A 24150-nucleotide genomic window follows, 5' to 3' on the forward strand; every position below is an offset into this window, starting at 1 on the left:
AAGGCTCAGGGCTAGAACAGTCAAACAGTTGTAGTGCTTTCTCACAAGTGGAGGTATGAGATCAATGACACATCTGATGCTGATGACTTCTGGAATTCTTTAGTAGTCGTACACATCCTAAGAATAAAGGTAATTTTTTCAGGCTATTCTAGTGACTGGTGAGTTTGCCCACTAATGAGATTTTTAACATTACAAACTGGACGGATTATAGGGGAAAGCCGCTTCAAAGTTATCAGTTATCAGCAGACTCAAGAATGAAAAGAAAATCTAATCAAAGCAGGAAGGTATGTGGAGTCAAATAGCAAGCTGATAAAAGAGATCTAGTCTCTGCTAAATTTTGCTAGGAATGCCTGCCAGTCCACGGATGGTGAGAGGACAGATGGGCAGTGGACACAGTCGAAATCTCCCCTGTATGCTCCACACAAGAGTGATTGCTAATTCTATATTGGAGGGACCAATAATCATTCTTTTCTCTGCAAAGGCGGGGCTGTTTTTTAATATGCCGTGTCATGGTCCCCCAAGCAGAGAAGAGCCAGGACATAAAGGTGATCTCACTTAGAAATGGATACCCTTTGCTTTGACTAGAAAGCCATAATTACCAAGAAAATGGAGCCATGTTCTCTGTGAACTACAACTCCCAGTGGCCTCCACGTAGAGCACGTACGAACATACGCAACAAATTAGCATATCTTTCGCCTTCAATTCCCGGCATGCCTCTCCCAGTTCGGATTTCCTAGAGTTGGCTAAATTTCCTGTTTCCAGCGCAGTTTGTAACTACGGACTACAGTTCCCAGACGCTGGGAGGCTCGTTTCGGTTTTGTTTTGTTTCGAGCTTCCTCAAATTAGACTACATCTCCCAGAAATCCGGTGGGTGGGGACTGCCGGCGTAGATAGCGCACGTGGAAAGAAAGTTGGTGGAAGGTGAGGCTGCTCGGTGACTGGGGACATCTGAAGGTGGATACTTCCTTTTCCTAGTCTTAAACTGGGGCTTGGGCTTCTCTTTACTAGGAAGTTGGAGCTATCCTCAGATCTGGGTGAGTCTGACAAAGGAATTGCTTGAGGCTATGACCTGAGTGAGGGCTTGTACTGAGAGGAAAGCCAGCCCCATCACGGAAGTGACATTAGGATCTAGGTTGTGTAGGGAACCAAAGGGGAAGATGGAGTGGGGGCGTGTCCGGGGACTAAAGGAGTTTTTAAAACAAGTAAAACAAGCAAGTAAGCAAGTAAGCAAGCAAGACAGCCCTCCCCCTCCCCCCAACACACACACTTGTGATGCTGCATGAACTAGGACAGGACAAAAAGGTTTTCCTGGATCTTGATGTTTGCATTCCTTCCTGGGTTCTCAGTTTTCGACTTGTCGTTAGTGCTTAGTAGTCAATGTATTGGATCTAGATAGAAATAGTCTCTGTGTTTCTCTAGCATCATGGTAACACTAGGCTTTCTCCCATCTCTTATCCTGAAATGTATAAAAAGGGGAGGAGTAGGGGTTGGGGATTTAGCTCAGTGGTAGAGCGCTTGCCTAGCAAGCGCAAGGCCCTGGGTTCGGTCCCCAGCTCCGAAAAAAAAAAAAAAGAAAAAAAAAAAAAGGGAGGAATAGTTGTTCACTTACACAAAATGCCTGCCTGTCATATGTGAGTTCTCAAGTTTGATCACCAGCACCACACACACATACAAAGCACAAAAAAGTGACGAGATTATGGGCAATCTCTTCGCTGTTGTTAGGCTTCTGTGAGATGCTATTTAGCATGGAACCACACCAGTAGCAACTGTTTAGAAAGCTTACTGCCTGCTAAGCTAGCAGTCTACATTGAGCCTCTTTACTTTGTTGTTTTCGTTCAGATAGTTCTCCCATTGTAGCTCAGACTGATATGTTTTTATAAAGAGCAAGAGCTCTGTAAGGTGTGGTGGGAGGTGGTACCTCATGCTGAGGCATCTCTCCCTTCCATAGCAGCCATAAGACGGGTCTAGTTTGGAACAGATTTTGCTTGGGGGCATGGGAAGGGAGTTGAGAAGGAAGTAGAGTCGGAGAAAGAGAAGAGAAGTGGCCGGCCAGGAACTCCTTTAGGGGAGATGGAGAGAAAGAGGTCAAAGAGTCTGAGAGGCCAAACAATCCCTTTTATAGCAAGCCAGGCAGGCCTACCTGGCTGTTGCTAGGTAACTGTTGGGCAGAGCGTAGAAGAAATGACAACACAGACTATTCTGTAGGTTACTGTGTAGACTATGCTAGCCTTGAACTCTCAGTAATCATGCTGCTGACTCCCAAGGACTGATTCAGCACATTTAACACTTTACTTTACTCGTTTACTGGTTTTGTGTGTGTGTGTGTGTGTGTTTTGAGACAGGGTCTTACTATGTAGTCTTGTTGGCCCAGAGCTGAGGTCTACTGTCCATGTGCTGGGATGAAAAGCATGCCTTACTGAGTTCATCATTGGCCTTTTATGTGTAGGAGTGTTTGTCTGCATATATTTATGTACACCATGAATGTTCCTGTTACCCGTAAAGGCCAAAGTAGGGTATGGAATTGGAGTAATGGATGGGCCTCTGCAAGAGCAAAGCCTCAAGCCGCAAAGGTAGAGTCTTTTCGTTCTAATGTACCAAGTGCTGGTATTACAGCAGCGCACTACCACATCTTACCTTTTGAAAAATTATCCACTTAAAATGTACTTGCCCACATGTATGTGTGCATATGCATTGTTTGCATGCCTTGATGCCTGTGGAGGCCAGAAGGTGTTATCCCCTGGAACTGGAGTTACAGATGGTTGTGTGCGCTGGGATTCAAATCCAGGTCCTCACAAAGTTGTCCAAGCAGGTCTTGAATTTGTGAACCTTCTACCCCAGCCTCCCAAGTATCTGGAAAGCCTGGCTTAAAGCACTTTTTTTTTTTTTTAACCATTTAGTAATCCATTAATTTAGTCTGCTATCCAAATTTTGGAGTCTGTTAGCACATGCTTAAATAGAAAACTTAGGAGTCAACAACCTTTTGAGTGTGTGTGTGTGTGTGTGTGTGTGTAGGCTTGGAGTCCCTAAGTCTTAAAGAAAAAGCTATGCTTAGGAAGGAGTGGATAGAAGTGGGATATGTGTTGTGGGGTGTCGACCAGAGAGGACTGTTCCGACAGGGGTTCAAGCTAATAGGAAGTCTTTATTAGCCAGACAGTGACTACATTGAGTGTTTGGGATCCCAGTGTAGTTCCAAGCATTTTTCTCTCCCCCTTTTTTAAAAAAAATGTATATATATGAGGACACCATAGCTGTCCTCAGAAGAGGGCATTGGATCCCATTACAGATGGTTGTGAGCCACCATGTGGTTGTTGGGAATTGAACTCGGAAGTTCTGGAAGAGTAGTCAGTGCTGTTAACCCAAGCATTTCTCAAGGTTAGTTTTTAAGTACAAAAATCATTATTTTTGGTTGACATACTTCAATGAACAAGAATAGTGAGAAGCAAAACTACAGACGGCAAAAGGCAAGGTTAGTACATTAGAGATGTTCCCAGAGGTGTGGACTTCAATGGATTAGGTCTTTGTTTTCACTTTGGATGGTGGTGCTATGTACATGCTGAGTTGTTGCTAAGATCTGGGCCTATTACATAGGGACAGTGTAAGCTGTTTTTTTTTTAAATAGCTTTATTTTAAAGATTTATTTATTTTATGTACAGCATTCTGCCTGCATATGTGACTGCGGGCCAGAAGAGGGCACCAGATCTCATTACAGATGGTTGTGAGCCACCATGTGTTTGCTGGGAATTGAACTCATGACCTCTGGAAGAGCAGTCAGTGCTCTTAACCACTGAGCCATCTCTCCAGCCCTTAAATAGCTTTATTAAATCACAGTTCATTTACTTTTATTTTAAATACAACTTTTGATGTTGTTTTTTGTTTTTAAGATTTTTTTTTTGGTTTTTTTTTTGGAGCTGGGGACCGAACCCAGGGCCTTGCGCTTCCTAGGCAAGCGCTCTACCACTGAGCTAAATCCCCAACCCCTTAAGATTTTCTTAAAATTTATTTTATGTGAGTACACTGTAGTTGTCCTCAGACACACCAGAAGAGGGCATCAGATCTCATTACAGATGGTTGTGAGTCACCATGTGGTTGCTGGGAAATGAACTCGGGACCTCTGGAAGAGCAGTCAGTGCTCCTTACCACTGAGCCTTCTCTCTCTCCAGCTCTGTAAGCTGTTTTTCCCTGATGTCTCACGACTGCTTGCCTTCAGGCTTTGTCCTAGCTTTCTTCCATTACCTGCTTTCCTCCTGCTCTAATGTTCATGTCTTCACGTAATAACTGTGGAGTGCTTTAGTGCCAAGCGCTCCTGAGATAGCAATCCAAGAGCTAGATAGTGGAGCCCCTGGGTGTTGAATACTGATGTCCCCATTGATGAAAGTTACAGAACTTCTTGTCTTCTCCTGTGTAAGGATAGCCTGTGAGGAGTGTCAGTGAGATGAAGTCTTCTATGCAAGAGACACATAGCTTTCGTGACTGTCCTGGGGCTGATGTGGTGCTGCACACCTTTAGTTCTGGCACTAGGGAGACGAAGCAGATGGATGTGAAGTTCACGGTCAGCCTGGTCTACACTGAGTTCTAGGTCAGCCAAAGATGCATAGTGAGACCCTGTCTCAGAAAACAAAAGCTCCTTTCTCGTTCAAATCTTCATCCTGTTTTTCTTGACTCAGCAGGCAAAGGAAGTTTTTGAGTCTTTCACTGGTGAGATTTCTCAAATCCAGTTATGAGGCTTTCAGCCTTGCTGGCCTTGGCATCCAAAGCCACTCTCTCCCCCCACTACCGCTATGGAATGAGCCGTCCAGGTTCCATAGCAGACAAAAGGAAGAATCCTCCCTGGAGCAGGCGGCGCCCAGTAGTGGTAGAGCCCATCTCTGATGAAGACTGGCACCTATTCTGTGGAGACATGGTAAGGACCTCAAGACAGAGGGACAGGAAGGCCAGTGGGAAACAACTTCCTGCCCTTGTCCTCAAATCGTCCTACAGGTGGAAATCTTAGAAGGCAAGGATGCTGGGAAGCAGGGCAAAGTAGTCCAAGTTGTTCGGCAGCGGAACTGGGTTGTCCTGGAGGGATTGAACACGGTGAGTTTTGAGAAGTCTTTTTTTCCGTCTGTCCCTTTTTCCTTAAGAGCAGCATGGGTAGGCAGAAAACTGGCTGAGGAGCAGGTTGTACAACTGAACTTGGGCTGTACCCATTAAGCATTAGTGGGCAAATCCCCATCACACACTTGTTTTCTGATCTGCCTTCTCTTGGACAGCATTACCGCTACATTGGCAGAACCAAGGATCACCGAGGGACCATGATCCCTAGCGAAGCCCCCTTGCTTCATCACCAAGTCAAGCTAGTGGATCCTGTGGACAGGCAAGCACAGGGGCCCCTGGTCCAGGTGCTTCTAACTCTTGAGTTCACACAGGTGCTGGGTATACCCATTTACCAATGAGAATAGTGTGTTGGATATGCTGGAACTCAGGGATCTGTTTCTCGTACACAATCTGTCAGTGACCCTGATGCAGACAAAAACAAAGGTGGTAACCCAGAGGTCCTTAACCACTGCTTTCACTTTTGGGTTGGAGGATGACACAGGCCCCAAGCTAGATTCATTTTTTTTCTTACCCACTAGGAAACCTACTGAGATCCAGTGGAGATTTACTGAGGCAGGAGAGCGTGTTCGTGTCTCTACAAGATCTGGGAGAATTATCCCCAAACCTGAATTTCCTAGAGCAGATGGCATTGTCCCTGAAACATGGACTGGTAAGTTGATGGGCAGGAAGAAGTTAGGGATGTGAGGTTTGAGAGGAAAAACAAAGTTGCTGGGGCTAGGAATGTACCTTGGTGGTAGGGTGCTTACCTTGCGTGCTTAAGCCCAACACTCCTAGGAATAGAGTTGGCAAACTCTTCTTCTGACTCAACAGATGGCCCCAAGGACACATCAGTGGAAGATGCTTTAGAAAGAACTTACGTGCCCCGGCTAAAGACATTAGAAGAAGATGTGATGGAGGCCATGGGGATCCAGGAGACTCGAAGATTCAAGAAAATCTATTGGTATTGAGCCTTAAGAGTACTGCTTCACCCTGAAGTCCACCCTTTCTTTCTAAAACACCAATAAAGAAGCCTTGGGTGCTGCTGCTGTCCACACCTCCCCTCTTCCTTTCCCAAGGGCTTGCATTTTGGGGAGCTTAGGCTTGGTGCAGCTCTTCTGCTTGTCAGGATAGACTGGGTGGGTGCTAGCCTTTCCAGGGACAGGTCCTGTGTGTTTGGGGATGGAAGCAAGAAGACCCTCTGTTCTTTTCCTATTTACAGAAACAGGAGTTAAGTCTTAAGAGTTTTAATAAATAAAATTACATGGTATTTATAGGAAAAGGAGCTAAGTCTTAAAAGTTTTATAAATAAAAATTCCACAGTATTACTTTCCAAGTGAAGGGAAAGAAAGGGTACAAATCTGAAGTCTGCAAAGAGCCAGAATCCCAGCAGGATACAGGGCACTCTAAAGGGTGCCAAGGACGGCAGCTAGCCATACTGACACCTGGTGGCTTCAGACTGTCAGCTGTCTTCAGTCTCAAGAATGGAGAAGGCCTGACCCAGGGGCGTCTTGGTTGCCACCAGAACCAGATTTCTGGGAGACAGTTCAGGGCTGAAGATGGGCAACAGCTCAGCATAGAAGCCTAGGAGAAAATGTGAGGGCTAATTAGAAAGGAACAGGAGTCCCACCCAGGCTTTCTCTGCCTGTCCTGTAACACAGTTCCTTATTCCAAAGTAAGAAGACTCCAGAACCACTAGCTTGAGAGGCAATCAATGTGCTTTCCCAATCCCTGGGATGCTTGCTTAAAATCCATCTCATTAGGGGTTGGGGATTTAGCTCAGTGGTAGAGCGCTTGCCTAGCAATCACAAGGCCCTAGGTTCAGTCCTCAGCTCCAAAAAAAAAAAAAAAAAAAAGAAAAAGAAAAAAAAAAAAATCCACCTCATTGGGGGCTGGAGAGATGGCTCAGTGGTTAAGGGCACTGACTGCTCTTCCAGAGGTCCTGAGTTCAATTCCCAGCAACCACATGGTGGCTCACAACCATCTGTAATGAGATCTGATGCCCTCTTCTGGTGTGTCTGAAGACAGCTGCAGTGTACTTATATATAATAAATAACAGTGTACTTATATATAATAAATAAATCTTTAAAAAAAAAAAAAAGAAAAAAGTTCTCCTCGTTGGTGCATAAGAGGCCTGGGTTAAGAATGCTTGTTCTTTCAGCATCCTCAAGCTTGGCTCCCGGACCCACATCCGGTGGCTCGTAACTACTACAGCAGCAGCTCCAGGGGCTGGGACATCCAAAAGTAAGGGGCATGTGTACTACACATTTTAAAACCAAAACCTGTCTCGGGAGGTGCTGCTTTTAAGAATCTACATTTGTTGACAAATGCCTCACCTATCAGGTGGTAGCCATGCCCAGCAGACTCCAAGGACTCAAGGGAACCCCAAAACCTCACCTTGCTCTTGAAGATAGAGCATCCGGTCCAGCAGAATCAATGTCTCTACCAGTGGGGCCAGCAAGAGGGCCAAGCTGAAGAAGGCCACCACACGATTCTCTTGGGCCTGGTGGGCCTGGAGGGCAGCCTGATCCAATGGCAGCTGGGGGTCCAGACCCACTCGCTGTAACCCTTGTTGCACATATCTGTGGGACCAGCCATAAATCAGTTAGTTCTAGAAACTTTTACCTCCCACTTAAATTTTTGTCTAGAAGTTGATTCCTACTGTGATTTACTTAGTCATTTTAAAGTAATTTTTGCCTTGCCCCACACTGAGTACAAGTAGTCTTCCTAGCTTAGCCTCCGAGGCAGACTACAGCCTAGTCTAACATTTGTGGTTTGTGTGTTTGAGATAGAGTATCTCTATGGGCTCTGGAATTCATCTTGAAGTCCAGGCTGATCTGACTCCCAGGTGCTGGGATTAAAGGCATGTGCCACTAGGTCTCCCTGTTTTGTGTTTCTGAGACAGTCTCACTTATGTACCCCAGTCTGCCCTCAAAATAAAATGCCCATTCCTCTGGCACACATGTTCTTTGGCTATAGTAATAAGTGGAGATAGGTGGGGAGCCTCCCCAGACCTCACTCTTCAATCTTGAGTTCATGGACCCTGGGAATTCCTTGCACACCAGGCCTCCGAAGCTCAGGGCAGACTTGTCGGATGACTGCCTCCAGCGCTGCACGGAAGCAATGTGTTTGTAGGCCAGGCCCTGCTTTCTGTAATCTCTCCGCATAGTCCTCTAGAGCATGGCAGGCACCCTCCCGGAGCCTGTAGGGTAGTTCATGGCCAGGCAGCCCAGCTACCCACTGACTTAGTGGGTAGCTGCCAGGGTCACTGAGTTTCATGTAGCAGCAGCCCACCGAAGCCAGGGCCACCACTTCAGGACAGCAGCAGAAGTGTCTCAGTAAGGCAACACTAAGATCCCCACAGGCATGAAGGCCTGTGAGTAGCAGACGGGTACTACTCTGGCCTGGCATCTCCAGAGGAAGCAGAAGCTCCTCACACAGAGTTGTGGGGCTGACCCACTGAACCACGTGGTGGGGGCGGTGGCGAGGGCTTCTTTGCACCATCTATGGAGAAAGGAAAAACAGGCAGATGCAAAATTGGAAGGCTGTCCTCAAACTGCAGGGGGTCCTGGGAGTTATATAGATAACAAGCTGAGCACAAGAGTTAGACTCTGAACAGGGGATGAGATCTTTGTCACAGACTGTAGACCTTTTCATTTTCCATGTCATTTTTCTTTGTCTTTTGGGTAGCATAGGTGTGAGACAAGGTCTTTGCAGCCCTTTCTGACCTGGAGTTCAATGTTACCCAAGCAGGCAAATCTGTACAGATCCTATCTATGCCTTCCCAGTGCTGGAATTACGGGTACCACCATACCTAACTCAGCTTCCCTTTGGTTTCCTTATAGGTAATGAGTCTGTAGGGATATAGCTCAATGGTGGTGACTTCATCCCTAGCACAGCAAATAATATCTGGCCATATCATAGTTTACTATGAGCACACACTGGTATGAAAATTACACAAACCAGGGAGTGCCTTTGAGCTGTGTGGATCCTTTAGGGAAGGAATAAAAAAACCAACAGAAGTACGTAGGAGAAATTTGGAAGTAGAAAATGAGTCTTAACACAAAGGTCCAGCCAAGCACCCTGCTCCTTTAGTGCAGGCTGCAAGAAGAACAGCTTACCTTTGGGTGCCTCTTCTCCATTTTGTCCAGAGCCTGCAGGAGCTCCTGGTCTAGACGCTGAGCTCTCGCTACTAGCCTCTTATTTCCTTCAAGGCTCTTCACCATCAGCCCAAGCCCCAGAGACATGAAGCGAGAGAGGTGGCCCTGGAGTCACAAGGGAGGACAGCATTGTTCAGTGCCCTACTGACTTGTCACCCTATCAATGGTGTGGACAAACAGGTCCTGGGCTCCACCAAAGGCTTAATATTCTACTCCCCCAGCCACGGCCTCCCACTTGTCAGCACCTGCTTCCACAGGCACTCCACCTGCTTCCACAGGCACTCCGCCTGCTAATCTCCTTCCCTGGAGACTGGCTCACCTGGCCTGAGCCCACATCCACAACTTGGGTGCAGCCAGTAAGATCACTAAGCTTCTTCACCAACTGAAAGAAGAAGAAAGAAAAGTCTCTTCTTGGCATTGGCTCCTGACTCCTGAAGCAAATACTCAGAAGGATGGTAGGAGCCTAGATGGTAGGGAAACATTGAGGGTTCCACATCAATAAGAGATATGAAATCAGAATTGAGGAGAATGGTAGGTGTTTAGTGTCTGCTTGCCCCTTAAGTCAATGACTCAAAAGCAAAAGCCCTGTAGCCTATAAAACCAAAAATTGACTGCAGTGAACGGGAGTAGGAGGCACCCACACAAACCTACCAATCAACCCAGAAAAAGGACAGGAAAGCCTCCTAGCACCAACACAGAGGGTTCTAGCATGTTTGCTAAGGAAGGGCTTCTGAAATACCAGTTCGTATCTGCAGTATGGGTCAAACATCTTCATAACCCATAGGCTTTAGGAGTACTAGGCTCTCACAGTCTAACCTCCAGCAGTCTCCTCACCTCTCCCAGCCTCCGGATCTCATGCTGCTTCTTGGGCTTGACATGTTTCCGAAAAGGAGCTGTTAGCCGGGAGCTCTGGCTGGGGTTCTCCAGGAACTCTGATGGAGTGTGAAAGCCAGGTGTCCGGGTAAAGGCGAGGGCACAAGCTGTGGACTTCAGGGCCAGCAGGGTGAGTGGCCACACAGACCTGTACCTGAGATAGTCCAGCCCAGGCTGCTAGTGAATAGCCCACAATCACAACCTGAGTGCACCAGCTTATGACGTGGCTGCCCAGGAAGATGCAATGAGACATCTACACAAGGCTCAATTCAAGGCTCGGTGCTCTCGCTCCCAGCGCAGGGCTCCACCCTCTGGCTTACACATACCTGATCTCCTCCCCTTCCCTGGGCATCCCCAGCAACAGGGTGGCCAGCTCTGGTGGGTTCAGTCCGTCCAGCACTTCTTGCCATGCGTGGGGGAGTGTGCCCCACAGGCTGTCCGTGAAAAATTCCTGCAAGAGGAGCCAAGCAGTTGGTTCTTTTTTTTTTTTTTTTTTTTTTTTTCGGAGCTGGGGACCGAACCCAGGGCCTTGTGCTTCCTAGGTAAGCGCTCTACCACTGAGCTAAATCCCCAGCCCCAAGAGCCAAGCAGTTGGAAGGACTCCATGACCATTCCCATTTTCTCAGCCCCATCTCAACGCTGCACCTCATCACCTGCCCTTTTTTTTGGCACCAGTGCGGAAGAGGACAAGATGCCTGAGTCTCCTGCTCATCTGTACCAAGTGGCCCCACCTCCAAGGTGCCCATGTGGTAGACTGCACTCTGCACACACCTCTCATTAATGCCCCACTTATTTGTGTCTTTCTCCATTTAGTTTCTTGTTTGGTTTGTTGGTTGGTTGGTTTTTTCAAGACAGGGTTTCTCTGTGTAGCCCTGGGTGTCCTGGAACTTGCTCTGCAGACCAGGTTGGCCTATGCCTCTGTCTCTCTGGACGTGTGTGCCATCATGGCTTTGTTTGTTTGTTGTTTGTTTGTTTGTAGACAGGGTCTCTCTATGTAGCCCTGGCTGTCCTGGAACTCACTGGGTAAAAGGCTAGCCTGGAACCCACAGAGATCTGTCTGCCTCTGCCCTAAGGCACACACCACAATACCTGGCTTGACCAATTTTTAAAAATGTATTTATTTTTATTTTATATACACTGGTTTTTGAATACATATATGTCTGGATGAGGGTGTCAGATCCCCTGGTACAGAAGTTAAAGACAGTTGAGCCACATGTGGTTGCTGGGATTTGAGTTCAGGACCTCAGGAAGAGCAGTCAGTACTCTTAACCACTGAGCTATCTCTCCAGCTTGACCACTTTTTTTTTTTTAAGTCATGTATCACTAACATGATCAATGACTGACAACAGCATTAACAGGTAACCATTAGTAACCTGCTATTTTATGGTCCAGACAGCTATGTATTCTGAGTCATTCATTTGTTCTTTTAAAATTCTGGGGCTGTGGGGGCCAGGTGTGGTGTCTATTATTAAAGGATCCCAGCATTCAGGTAGTCCAGAATAGTGAGACCCCATCTGAAAATAATCAACTAATTAAAAAGCCTTACTAGGGGCTAGTGAATCAGACTCTGGTCTCCACAACCCTGAATGGCAAGACCACCTGTTCTGTCACCTGGTCAATGGCTTCCAGCTGAGCAAAGTAGCACACACATTTCCCAGCACTCAGGAGGCAGAGGCAGGAGGGTTTCTGTGAGTTTAAAGATCAACCTGATCTGTTCCAGAACAGCCAAAGTTACATAGAACCCACCTCAAAGTGGGGGGAGAAATCTGGTGCCTTATTTAACAGCAAAATCTATTGTAAACTTGGAGACAAGAGTCTTGTTCCTGCAGAGTTTACTTTGTAAAAAACAGTTGGCAAGGTTGGGTGTGGTGGTGCACACCTTTAATCCCAGCATTTGGGAGGCAGAGGCATTTAGATCTCTGAGTTTGAGGCCAGCTTGAGGTACAGAGTGAGTTCCAGGATAGCTAAGGCTATACGGGGAAACTCAGTCTTGAAAAACCAAACACAAGAATTTAACAGTGGAGGTATAAGTCAGTGTTAATGAGTGCTTGGTGAGCATGCACAAGGTCTTGGGTTCCATTTCCAGCATTGTAAGCTAATGCAAATAACGATTTTAACATAAATAGCACATGCAATAAAACACTAACAAAGAGCTTAGTGGAGAACTACCTCAATACTCCATAGAGAAAAGAAAATTGAGTTGACACCGGTTCAGAGCTGTCATGTAAAGAAAATACAAGCAGAAGAAAATACTTGGGCTGGAGAGATGGCTCAGTGGTTAAGAGCACCAACTGCTCTCTTCCAGAGGTCCTGAGTTCAATTCCCAGCAACCACATGGTGGCTCACAACCATCTGTAATGGGATCAGATGTCCTCTTCTGGTGTGTCTGAAGACAGCTACAATGTACTTATATATAATAAATAAATCAATCTTTAAAAAAAAAGAAGTAAACACTCACACACATATATTTTTACTATTCTGAAAACACTTAAAACAAGTTTTTGGGGGGGGCTGGAGAGATGGCTCAGCTGTTAAGAGCACCTGACTGCTCTTCCAGAGGTCATGAGTTCAATTCCCAGCAATCACATGGTGGCTCACAACCATCTGTAAAGAGATCTGATGCCCTCTTCTGGTGTATCCGAAGACAGCTACAGTGTACTTATATATAATAAATGAATAAATCTTAAAAAAAAAAAAAAACAAGTTTGGGTTTTTTTTTTTTTTTTTTGAGACAGGGTCTTAATATGTAGTTGTTGCTGGCTTAGAACGAAGGAGACTGCTTGTCTCTGCAATCCAAGTGCTGGAATTAAAGTGGTACATTACCATGTCCCAATTCAACGTTTAAAATATTTTAGTGATACTTATGAGATTTAACCCAGGGTCTCATACAAGCAAGACAAAACTTTTAAAATGCATTTTGATTATTATGTGTATGTGTTGTTTGCAGGTGCCCATGGAAGCCAGAGGAACTAGAGTTACAGATGGCTGTGAGTTACCAGTTGTGTGAGTGCTGGGGACAGAACTGGTCCTCTGAAAAAGCAAGAAATGCTTATAACTACATAGACATCTCGATAGCCCTAGACAAGCATTTACTCCAGAACAGCGGTCCTCAACCTGTAGGTTGGGACCTCTTTGGGGGTTTACATTTCAGATATCCTGCCTATCAGGTATTACGATTCATAACAGTAGCAAAACTACAAAGTAGCAACAAAAGATAATTTTATAGTTGGAGATCACAACATGAGGAACTGTATTAAAGGGTTGCAGGATTAGGAAGGTTGAGAACCACTCCACCCCCAAGCCTTGTAGTGCTTTTCTATGTGTATGAGGGATTGGGGAATATGAGACGAGTCTCAACATTCATCTGAGCTGGCTGCAAATCAAGACAATTCTTCTGCCTCAGTAAAGAATTCTTCTGAGGGGTAAAGATTACAAGAAGGTAACTTTATGTATGTCTGCCCTGTTTTGTCCCCCACCCCCACCCCCTTTTAAGGTAACATAGTCCAGTCCAGGCTGCTCTGGAACTTGTTTTGGAGCCCAGGTGAACCTTGAATTCCCGATTCTCCTGCATCTAGCTCTCAGGTGCCAGGATTACAAGTGTACACCACATTTGGTCAAGTACTTCCTCTTCACCAGACCACTCTTTATTGCCTTTTAGTGGAGGTTATGCTCTGGAAAATCTCGGGGATTACAAATAACCAACTAAAATTTAAGTATTAGAGACAGAAGGCTGGGTAGGAATTATTCTAGTTTTCAGCTTTTCTCATAAGGAAGAGATAAAAGCTTTGCAGTGGGCTCCTAATCAACCCCACCATAAGAAGCACCCCGCCCTCAGCCCAGTGGCCTCACGATAATGTAGGCGTCCAGGATGGAACGGTAGAGAGCTAGGACGCGGGTGAGGTCCACAGCCAGTTGCCTTCTCTCCTCACACGAGAGGCCATGGGCTGAGACGCCCGGCATCCTGTGGCTTGACTGTCGGTGCAAGGAGGGAAGAGGTGAGGAGACACAAGGTCGGTACCACGAAAGCATGCAACCCAAGTCGGGCTCAATTCTGCAGGGTCAACGCAAAGCAAGAACTCCAAACCCTCCCGACAACACTTCCTCGGCAATCGCGTCCAATTACAAGTCTAAATAACGAAGCGCATTTGGCAAACGTCACGGTTTCCACTGGGCAAAGCCATTTGCGCAGACGCAGGGTCTCGATGACGTCACAGAAGCGCGCCCAGCACCAGCTTACTGCGAGGCGGTCAACTGCAGGTCCCGCCCTCCCTCCCGGAAGTGGGATCACCGTTCCGGCGCGCTCTGTTCCGCTTTCCGCGGCCCACCACCTTCGAGTTGTACCTCCACGGGGCCCGAGGGGCCGGGGAGCGCATCCCGCCCCCGCCCCCACCCACGCCGCCACCGCCGCCACCACCGTTGCCACTGCTCACTCACTCCGAGTCCCTGGCCTCGCTGCCTGAGGTGGGGGCGCTGCGGGCGCGTGTGCGCCGGCCGCCTTCCCGTTGCCGCCCGCGTTCTTGCCGTCCGGGCATACGTCGACGCGCGCCTGCATCCGGCTCCGGACGCTTGCGATTTTAGTGGGACCTAACTTGGAGGTAGGTATATAGGTGTTCGGGGATGGTTGGGGGACCGTCAACAGTGGCGGAGGTGTCCTGTCTGGATCCTCCTCCACTTAGATCCTCTGCTGTGTGGTGTCACAGGTTCTTATGTTGGGGCCAGGCAAGGTAGATCGCTCCTCCACGTGGAGCCTAGGGAGAGCGATACCTGGATTTGCTCTTCATTTTGTAGCACGTTGAGGATTCCTGGGTGATCCGGAGGACATCTCAGGACTGGCAAATGTTCTTAGAAGTTTCATTTCTCTGCTGTTTCAGTACGCATTTGTTTTGACTACGATAGAGTTCGATCTTTGTGGACCCCACACCCTTTTATCTCCAGCCTTAGCATCCTCACTTTATGTTATTGGTTTTCTTTGTGTGAGTGTTTTGTTTGTATTTATATATGTGTATCGTTTAATTGCCTGGGGCCTACAGAGATCAGAAAGCATCTAATTTTTCTGAAACTGGAGATACAGATGCTGTGAATTACTACTACCATGTGGGTGCTGGGAACCGAACTTCACATCTCTGCAAGACCAACAGGTTATAACTACTAAGTCATCTCTCCAGCCCCAGCATCTTTAGTTTTTAGAATGACACAGATCTGGAGAGGGGAAACAACCCTTTTAAGATCAACCTAAGGGTGAGTTGTGGGGGCTTCGTTAGTTATCCAGGCTTTGGGCTTGCAGAATTGGTCACTTAAGTCTTCCAGAATTGGTCTTCTTTTTCTCTCAGGCCTATGGTGCAAGTATCAGGATTACTTTTGCCCCCAAGGCTAATTGCAGATCTCCTCATGTTGAACTATGGGATTCCACAGAGAATGAGACTCTCATCCTTTTTCCATCAGTGAGCCACTCTTCCCAGCTTTCTCCCACCATCCACTGACCTCATGTCTACCATACTCCTGAATTTGGACTTTGGGGAACCTTCGAAAAAGGCATTTGGAGGAAATGCCAAACATCAACGTTTTGTCAAGAAGCGAAGGTTCTTGGAACAGAAAGGATTTCTGAGTAAAAAGAACCAACCCCCTAGCAAGGTGTCTAAATTAAACTCAGAACCTCCAAAGAAAGGGGAAACTTCAAGAGTAGATAGCATTTCGAAGATCCTTTCATGCCTAAAGAAGAAGAAAGAGGCAGCTGCCTCCAAGAGGGACTCAGAACAGTCCAAAGACAAGAAAGCATCATTGTCATGGCTGACCCCTGCTCCTTCAAAGAAGACTGATTCTGTTGTGGCTAAAATAGATTTGCTTGGGGAGTTTCAGAGTGCCCTTCCAAAGCCTAAGAGACGCACCCAGAAGAAGGGCTCTAAGAAGCCCTTGAAAAAGAAAATTGCTACAGAAAACTCCACCCAAACTCAGTCAAAGGATAAAGGCTCCAACAAGAAGCCCTTGAAGAAAAATGCTGTACAGAACTCCACCCAAGCTCAACCAGAGGATAAGTGCCCTAAAGTCCCTCAAAGCTTGCCAAGGAAGATGGTGGCAATAGACTGTGAAATGGTGGGCACGGGACCCAAGGGGCGTGTGAGTTCCTTGGCTCGCTGCAGCATCGTGAATTACAATGGAGATGTGCTTTATGATGAGTACATCCGCCCCCCCTGCTATATCGTGGACTACCGGACCAGGTGGAGTGGCATCCGGAAGTGCCACATGGTTAATGCTACCCCCTTTAAGACTGCTCGGAGTCAGGTGAGGAGCATGGGACAAGACGGAGAGAGGTCCAGAGAGGACTTTGAATAAGTAATATTCTGGGGAGGCGTCAAAGGATGGTAAAGGGAGGGAGAATAATGTCACATGATCAAGAAGGCTTCCTGTTGGAGTAAGGAATTGTTTTTGTGGATGCCATGACAAAATACTCAGCAAAGGAATTGAATGGATTTATTTGGGCTCGGAGTTTAAGGATTTTTTTCCATCACAATGCAGACATTGTGGCAACAAGAGCAGGATGTAGCTACTGAGGAGTCAGGAAGCAGAGAGAAGTAAATACTGACTCCTGTTCTTTTTTTATTCAGCCTAGGACTCCGGCCAATGGAATGAATAGGTTATTTTGTTTTGTTTTAGTTTTTTTACACGGCTCTTCCCACTTCAGCTAATGCAATCCAAAGCTCACAGACATGCTCAAATTTGTCTTCTAGATAATTCTGTCAAGTAGACAGTACTATCACAAGTCCACCCCTGTCAACTTATGACTAAACATGATACTTTTAGCCAAACCTTCCATCCTTGGTCCTCATAAGCTCATAGCCATCCAGAAATACAAACTGGATTTAGTTCAATTGCAAAAGTTTTCATAGTTTCTAACAGTCTAAACTGAGTCTCTGAAACTTAGGCAGACTCTTAACTGAGAGCGCCATCACATCAGAAAACAAAGGCTGCATGTGGTGGAGCACACCTTTAAACCCATCCTTGGGAGGCAGAGATAGGCATCTCTGAGTTCCAGGTCAGCTACAGTTACATGGTGAGACCCTGCCTCAAAAACAAGTTTAGAGATGCCTCCTTAGGTAAAGTGCTTACAGCACACGCATAATGACTGAATCCAGAACCCATAGAACCCAGCTGTCTTAGGGTTTCTATTGCTGTGAGAAAACATGACTAAAATCAACCTTAAGAACAAAGAAAGGGTTTATTTCAACTTAGAGTTATAATCCTGCATGAGGAAAGGTAGAGTGGGTACTCAAGGCAGGAACTCCATGGCAGAGGCCATGGAGGGATGCTGCTACTAGCTTGCTCCTTCCTGGCTTGTTTAGCTTGCTTTCTTGTAATAACCTGCCTGGGGGTGGCACAACCCATATCAACCACCATCAAAAGAGAAGGCACCACAGACTTGTTGTCTATTGACCAGTCTTGTGGAAGCACTATCTCAAGTAAGATCCCCTCTTCTCAGGTAAATGTCTCAAATTGACAAAGGAGTTGACCCCTGTCAGCTTAACAAACATTTTAAATCATAACTTTCCTTTTTTGTTGTTCCCAAGATGTCATATTAATATCAACATCACAATATAAAACATACTCCAGACTTTAAAAGTCTCATAGTCTTTAAGAATTCAAACACTTAAAAAGTTTAAAGTCTTATAAATATCTAAAGTCTTTAGAATTCCAAATTTCTCTAAGGTCTCATAACTATGGGTTCTTGTAAAATCAAAGACAGGTTAAATGTTTTATTTCAAGAGGAAAGACCCAACATACAGTCAAAGGAAATTAAACTGAAGTCCAACATTATGAAGTTTAAGTGTCACATTCTGAGACGCACAATCTTCTAGGATCTGAAGGGCTTGCATGGTACACACAGCCTTTTTTTCTAGGCTCAGGCTAGCTCCACTCTAAAGTTGTCGCAGTCCTTGGTGGTCATCCAGTGGTGATGGGGTCTCCACTGCAACAAGGCCCCTTTACCAATAGCCTCTCCTGGGCTTTCCTCAGGGACTGTGTGATTCCTAGTAGAAGTGGGCCTTCTACTGCAACCAGGGCTGCACATCACCAGTCCCTCTCCATGATCCAATGATGACTTCAAAAGCAGCACCAGACTGGCGACTCTTACGTGTTAGCAGTTTTGACTGCCAGCATGGGATGCAGCCTTGTCCCACTCTGGAACAGAGGTTCTGTGTGCTAGAAGATTTCACCTAAGTGATGTTTTTTTTGTTTGTTTTGTTATTTTCGTTTTTTCAAGACTCATTATGTAGTTCTATCTTATAACTCACCATTTTTACCAGGCTGGCCATGAACTCACAGACTCTTCTGCCTCTGCTTCCCAAGTGCTGAGAATGAAAGTGTGCACTGCTATGCTTGGGCCTTAATAGATTTTTTTTTTAAGATTTACTTTATCCATATGTATGAGCACACTGTTGCAGTCTTCAGACACACCAGAAGGGGACATCAGATCCCATTACAGATGATTGTAAGCCACCATGTGATTGCTGGGACTTGAACTCAGGACCTCTGGAAGAGCAGTCAGTGCTCTTAACCACTGAGCCATCTCTCCAGCCCCTTTAATAGAATTTTAGGGAACTTTTAACCTTCTCTCTGAAACTTGACAAGCCAGGCCTTCATCCTCTGCACTGATCTCAGCATTATCCTAAGTTCTCACAACAGCTCATTAGCTTAGACAACACTTAATGTTTTTTCCAGTACCAAATTCCAGAGTCCTTTCTCAGTCCTCCCTAAAACACATGGTTAGTGTTATATCAGCAGTACTTGACAACCTAGTACCAATTTCTTTCTTAGCGTTTCTACTGCTGTGATAAAACACCATGACAAAGAGCATTTGGGGATGGAAAGGATTTCTTTTACCTTGCAAGTGTAGTCTAAGAAGGGAAGTCAGAACAGGAATTCAAGGCAGAAACCTGGAGGCAGAAACAGAAGGTCTTGGAATTGCTTACTTCCTTGCTCCCACCTGGCTTGCTTATAGCACCCAGGACCATAGGTTTTGTGGCTTAGCTGCCCATGGGCATAGCAGGGAAAGACAGCAGGGCAAACACCAGAGCCTCCAGTTCCATGTCCAGCTTCCTGCACTTGTCATATTATTTGGACTGCCAGGTCCACAGGTAGGCTGGCCCTTGCACCTCTACTGTCTGTGGCACACAGAGCCCCTCTGTTGGGCTAGCTTCACTTTGTACCTGTAGTTTTCTTGACAAATGTACTGTGGTTCTAGAATTTCCAAAATTCCAGATTCTCCATTGTAACTTAGGTTTCACTTTCACAGCTTTGTGCAGGAGCCTCCTTGAAAAGGCACCAATCCTGTCACACATGGCCTGGCCCTTAAATGGCCTTCATGTAAGCCCCCATGACTCCCTTATTTTTGAATTTTTTTTTTTATGCCCTAAAAAATCAGTGCCATGTGTTGCAGAGTTTTGCTTCCAGTTCAAAATGTAGCCTGGTCCACTTAAACTAAAGTTGTAAGGACCTCTGTTTGCTTTGGTTAAAGATTAATTGAAAACTTTTTCCTAAGTGCTATTTGGCATTCTCCATTTAAATGAAGTGAATCTGTGGGCGGGGTCTTAGCCTATGCACTTTCCCCCTTATCCCAATGGAATGGTGGTATCACTTTTCACACCCTGTAACTTTGAATGTACGGCATATAGTCCTTTCCCCACCAAACTATTTTTCCCCCGTATTTTAATATCCTACTTGCTCCCTCTCCCTGTGGATGTGGATAAGAGTGAGCAGTTGCCTTTGCATAGCCTTGAACAGTATACCCTGTGTAGAAGTATCTTCTGCTAAATTAGTCCCATTACTCTAGTTCTTTTCTAACCTATAGCTCTAAACTGCTACATTCCCTCCCCAAAACCAGTTCCAAAGGTCTAAGAACCACATGATCAGAGTCTAACTGTTCTACTGCTATGAGGAGACCATGGCTAAGTCAACTCTAAAAAAGAGAAGGTGTTTACTTGGCTTACTCACAGTTTCAGAGGGTTCATCTGTCTGTGATTGTCATGGCAGGAAGTAGACCAGCATGGCTGGAGCAGTAACTGAGAGATTAACATCCTGACCCACAGATGACAGGCAAAGAGAGACAGACATTGGGTTTGATATGGACTTCTGAAACCTCAAAGCCCACCCCCAGTGACATCTCTCTGCCAAGACCACACCTAATAATTCCTGAATAAGTCACAGACTGGGGGCTGAGCACTTAAATACATGAGCACATGTTGGCCATAGTCAGCTTTATCACAGCAATAGCCTCACCCCTCGCTACTATTTCTCTATATTACTTATTGTTGTGATAAAAATAGTTTAAGGAATAAAGGGTTTATTCTGGCTAATAGCTTTATACTTCAGTTCACCATGGCAGCAGGAGTGTGAGGCAGCTGGTTACTACCAACGTTTAGGGTAGGTCTTCTACCTTAGTTAACTCAGTCTAGACACTCCCTCACAGACACCTCTAGAAGTTTGTCTTTACCTGATTCTAGATCTTGTCAAGTTGACGAGATTAACCACCATAGGAACGGTAAAAGTCAAAGCACCCTGGAAAGATGGCTCAGCAGTTAGAAGCCCCTATTGCTTCTAGGAGGACCTGAGTTCAGTTCCCAGTACCTATGTGGAGATTCATCTTCAACCATCTGTAATCCCAGTTCCAGAGATGCTCTTCTGGCCTCCTTGGGCATCAGTCACACATGAGGTGCACATGCATATAAAGTCAAACTTTTTTTAAAAAGCTGAATTGAAGCATTAATTATATTGGTTGGTGAGATCTGGGTGGCCTGTAGTAAGACATAAAAGACACAAGGTTTGTAGCGGGATTATCTTTCCTCACTGCTAATAATAAAGGAGTGGAGGTAGGGTAAGAGCTGTGAAGGACATGAGAGCCTGCTGGTCCTGGGAAGCCACCAGAGGGCGCCATTGGTCTGCTTTGCAATTGAGGTCCTTGCTCTTTTCTTTTTCCAGACACACTTTCAGGGATTCGTGTAGCCCAGACTGGCCTCAGACTGGCTTTGTAGCTAAGGATGATTTTGATCTTCTGACTATTTTGTATCTATCTCCTGAGTGCTATGATTATAGGCATGTGCCACCACACCTAGTTCACACAGAGTTGGGGATACAGCCCAAGGCCGAATGCATGCACCAGCTGAGCCACGTCTCCAGCCCCTCGGATGAAGGAGGTTTATTAGAGATGAAGTAGCTAGGTGTTTTTAAAAAGTCAGGAAGTACCAGGCATGGTGGTGCACGCTTTTAGTCCCAGTACTGATGAGGCAGGGGCAGGTAGAGCTTTAAACTTGAGGCCAGCCAGGACTACACAGTGAGGTTTACAGTTGAGCAGATGTGTGCGAGAGGTCACTTCGGTAAGGGCAGACGAGGGCCGGATGAGATGAAGATGGTGCTGGGTAGGAGACTGGAATAGCACAGACAGCAAGCAAATGCTTGTTGATTGAACCTTCTCGGGCGAAGACACACTATGTGGTTTTCATCACGAAGCATTGCACCTTCCTTAAGCTGGGGTTGTGACTCTTAGATGAGCCCAGATGCATTACTAAGTGGGTCCCCTAAAAGCTGTGCAGGACTGTTGCTGTTTTCACAAACCCATTTTGAGTATGGCCTGCAGAGCCTGTAAGATTTTAAATTCTGAGAAGTTAGTTGGACTCAAGACAAGTATCCAGAACACCCCACCTGCAGCTCTACTCCTATCGCTTGTTTGCTTTCTTGGCTTTCCCCTCGTTTATTTTGTGAAGATGGGGTGTGTCGTGAGCTGAGGGTAGAGTTAGAGGATAGCTTGTGGAAGTTGGTTCTCTCCTCTCATGCACGGCTCAGGGATCAAATGCAGATCATCAAACTTGGTGACAAGAATCTTTACGTTCAGAGTCCATCTTGCTACCTTTCCCCCCTTGAGGCAGGTGTCATGTGTCCCAGGCTAGCCTCAGACTTTCTGTGGAGCAAAAAGTGACTTTTAACTGGAGTTCTTCCTACTTTGACCTCACAAATATAGGGATTGGGCCTGTGCCAACGTGCCCAGGTATTGCAGTGCTAGAACCCAGGGTTTCACATGTGCTAAGCAAGCACTCTGAGCACATTCCCAGATCCAACCCTGTTTGGGTGTTGTTTGTCTTTGTTTTAAGATTTATTTGCCAGAAGAGGGCATCGGATCCCATTACAGATGGTTGTGAGCCACCATGTGGTTGCTGGGAATTGAACTCAGGACCTCTGGAAGAGCAGTCAGTGCTCTTAATTGCTGAGCATCTCTCCAATCCCACCAACCCTGTTTTTGAGACAAGGTCTCGTGTAGCTCAGACTATGCTGTAACTTACAGTCTGCCTGCCTCAGCTTTCTTATGCTGGGATTGTAGGTTTATATAACCTTGTCTAGTAATTAACTTTTTTGTAAAGATTTATTTTTAATTGTGTGTTTTCACATGTGTGTGCAGTACCTTTGGAGACCCTGAGAGGGTGTTAGATCCTCTCAAACTGGGGTCACAGGTGGTTGAGTCCCCCTATGTAGGTGCCAGGAGCTGAGCTCTAGTCCTCTTGAAGAGTACATACTCTTAACTACTGAGTCATCTCTTTAGCCCCATGATCAGCAACTTTATGTTCCGTAGGAGACTGAAGGAAGCAGCTAGGGATAATGGCCAGTGGTAGGGTATTTGCCTGGCATATACAAGGCCTCGGGTTCTTTGGGGATGATGGGCCAGAGGGAGAATACTGATAACTATTGTTGGGATGGAAATTAATAAACATGTAAGGAACCTCTGGTGATATAAATCTAAACAGGATTATATAGCAGTTCTCTAGGGAAAGGAGAGGGCATTTCAAGACAGGTGAGGGTGGAGGTGGTGGGGTGATATGTTGGTGATAGCTGTGTTGGGCCTTCAGGATATAAGGAGCTCCACCTTTGAGAATGGCTTCTCATTACCTCATTATGTGCCCATTCCAGATCTTGAAGATACTCTCAGGGAAGGTAGTGGTAGGACATGCCATTCACAATGACTACAAAGCCCTACAGTACTTTCATCCCAAGTCCCTCACTCGAGACACTTCCCAAATACCGCTCCTCAACCGGAAGGCTGACTGCCCAGAAAATGTCACTTTGTCACTGAAGCATCTCACCAAGAAGCTGCTGAGTCGGGACATCCAGGTAACTTCTCTCCAAGTGCCCCCACCAACCGTCACCCAGTAGTCTCCCTGTCTGTAAGGAGAAATAATTCCTGAGTACTTTATGGACTGTACCAGATGATACAGTGGGAAAAGAAGGCCGCTCAAACATTTAACTTGCTTAGCAGTCAGGACAGTGGCCACAGAATGTGGAGCTGTGGGTACATGTCACACAGAGAGCATTTAAGGAAGAAGACTCAGAAGGCTTGTCTGAAATGTCCTGCTCTGCTGAACTTAATATGACACAAGCACTGTCATAGGAGTGAATTGGCTTTCCGGGAGGGGAACTCAGCGATGTGCTAGGAGGTCCCCAGTAGACTCCTGATAAAATTCATAAACTGTAAAAGATAAAGGATGGATGACTAGCAGGCTACAGGGGGTCCAGAGTTGTCTAGGAAAAGAAATAGTTTTGGTCTTCATGTTCTTTTCCCCTTTAGACTGGACTAAGTGGACATTCCTCGGTGGAAGATGCCCAGGCCACATTGGAGCTGTACAAGTTGGTTGAAGTTGAATGGGAACAGCATCTGGCCCAGAATCCTCCAGAAAATTAGCAGTCCCAGGGAGACACATGCAGTAAACCAACCCACAGTTCTGCCAGCTTCTCACCTGTAGAAGCTGGAATCATTGGGGAGAGGAGCTTGACCAGAGACTTAATACCCATTGAAATTTCATCTCAGCTATTGTGGTCACTGTGTGTTAAGTGTCTCATGGAGGAGGAAAGCCTTCATGTTAAAATCCACCTCTAGGTCAGGCAGAACGCCCAGGCTTGTAATCTCAGATACTTGGGAGGCCTAGACAGGTTATAGATTTAAGGTCTGCCTGGACTACAGAATTAGTTCTAGGCCAGTGAGACCCTGTCCTAACATAAGAAGAGGGCCAGGAGT

General features: G+C 46.1%; 3 protein-coding genes across 12 annotated transcripts; 2 read left to right on the forward strand and 1 right to left on the reverse strand.

Annotated features, from left to right (window-relative positions):
- The first annotated feature begins 690 nt into the window (after nucleotides 1-690).
- Nucleotides 691-6926, forward strand: mrpl24 (mitochondrial ribosomal protein L24). Of its 6 annotated transcripts, none has more exons than XM_006232604.5 (6): nucleotides 691-1034; nucleotides 4668-4900; nucleotides 4978-5073; nucleotides 5250-5353; nucleotides 5613-5743; nucleotides 5905-6125. In XM_006232604.5, the coding sequence occupies exons 2-6, from the start codon at nucleotides 4718-4720 to the stop codon at nucleotides 6039-6041; spliced, it is 651 nt and encodes a 216-aa protein (XP_006232666.1). In that variant the 5' UTR covers nucleotides 691-1034; nucleotides 4668-4717; the 3' UTR covers nucleotides 6042-6125. The 6 variants fall into 6 exon arrangements, with proteins under 6 accessions (XP_006232666.1, XP_006232669.1, XP_006232667.1 ...); XM_006232607.5 differs by having other exon boundaries at nucleotides 700-921; nucleotides 4665-4900; XM_006232605.5 differs by having other exon boundaries at nucleotides 741-1034; nucleotides 4665-4900.
- Nucleotides 6302-14956, reverse strand: Mettl25b (methyltransferase like 25B). Of its 4 annotated transcripts, none has more exons than XM_039102654.2 (9): nucleotides 13953-14092; nucleotides 12273-12320; nucleotides 10430-10554; nucleotides 10065-10217; nucleotides 9550-9612; nucleotides 9192-9335; nucleotides 8090-8574; nucleotides 7468-7652; nucleotides 6302-6654 (listed from the first exon to the last, which is right to left on the reverse strand). In XM_039102654.2, the coding sequence occupies exons 3-9, from the start codon at nucleotides 10511-10513 to the stop codon at nucleotides 6533-6535; spliced, it is 1236 nt and encodes a 411-aa protein (XP_038958582.1). In that variant the 5' UTR covers nucleotides 10514-10554; nucleotides 12273-12320; nucleotides 13953-14092; the 3' UTR covers nucleotides 6302-6532. The 4 variants fall into 4 exon arrangements, with proteins under 4 accessions (XP_038958582.1, XP_006232748.1, NP_001014195.1 ...); NM_001014173.2 differs by lacking the exon at nucleotides 12273-12320 and adding an exon at nucleotides 14538-14956 and having other exon boundaries at nucleotides 6358-6654; nucleotides 10065-10257; nucleotides 13953-14075; XM_006232686.5 differs by lacking the exon at nucleotides 12273-12320 and having other exon boundaries at nucleotides 10065-10257; nucleotides 13953-14132.
- Nucleotides 14457-23944, forward strand: Isg20l2 (interferon stimulated exonuclease gene 20-like 2). Of its 2 annotated transcripts, none has more exons than NM_001007741.1 (4): nucleotides 14457-14698; nucleotides 15434-16382; nucleotides 23049-23249; nucleotides 23704-23942. In NM_001007741.1, exons 2-4 carry the CDS (start codon nucleotides 15588-15590, stop codon nucleotides 23815-23817), a joined length of 1110 nt encoding a protein of 369 aa, NP_001007742.1. In that variant the 5' UTR covers nucleotides 14457-14698; nucleotides 15434-15587; the 3' UTR covers nucleotides 23818-23942. The 2 variants fall into 2 exon arrangements, with proteins under 2 accessions (NP_001007742.1, XP_038958585.1); XM_039102657.2 differs by having other exon boundaries at nucleotides 14559-14698; nucleotides 15546-16382; nucleotides 23704-23944.
- The last annotated feature ends 206 nt before the right edge of the window (nucleotides 23945-24150 follow it).

This window comes from Rattus norvegicus, chromosome 2, assembly GCF_036323735.1.
Source record: "Rattus norvegicus strain BN/NHsdMcwi chromosome 2, GRCr8, whole genome shotgun sequence".
Taxonomy (NCBI): Eukaryota; Metazoa; Chordata; class Mammalia; order Rodentia; family Muridae; genus Rattus; species Rattus norvegicus.

Coding starts and splice junctions, on each gene's coding strand:
- Isg20l2 (NM_001007741.1), top strand. CDS start 15,588: ATGTCTACCATACTCCTGAATTTGGACTTTGGGGAACCTTCGAAAAAG. Junction 16,383..23,048: donor TTAAGACTGCTCGGAGTCAG/GTGAGGAGCATG, acceptor TGCCCATTCCAG/ATCTTGAAGATACTCTCAGG. Junction 23,250..23,703: donor TGCTGAGTCGGGACATCCAG/GTAACTTCTCTC, acceptor TTTCCCCTTTAG/ACTGGACTAAGTGGACATTC.
- mrpl24 (XM_006232604.5), top strand. CDS start 4,718: ATGAGGCTTTCAGCCTTGCTGGCCTTGGCATCCAAAGCCACTCTCTCC. Junction 5,074..5,249: donor TCCTGGAGGGATTGAACACG/GTGAGTTTTGAG, acceptor TCTCTTGGACAG/CATTACCGCTACATTGGCAG. Junction 5,744..5,904: donor TGTCCCTGAAACATGGACTG/GTAAGTTGATGG, acceptor CTGACTCAACAG/ATGGCCCCAAGGACACATCA.
- Mettl25b (XM_006232686.5), bottom strand. CDS start 14,132: ATGCTTTCGTGGTACCGACCTTGTGTCTCCTCACCTCTTCCCTCCTTG. Junction 10,258..10,429: donor AGGGAAGGGGAGGAGATCAG/GTATGTGTAAGC, acceptor GGACTATCTCAG/GTACAGGTCTGTGTGGCCAC. Junction 8,575..9,191: donor TGGAGAAGAGGCACCCAAAG/GTAAGCTGTTCT, acceptor CTTTCTCCATAG/ATGGTGCAAAGAAGCCCTCG.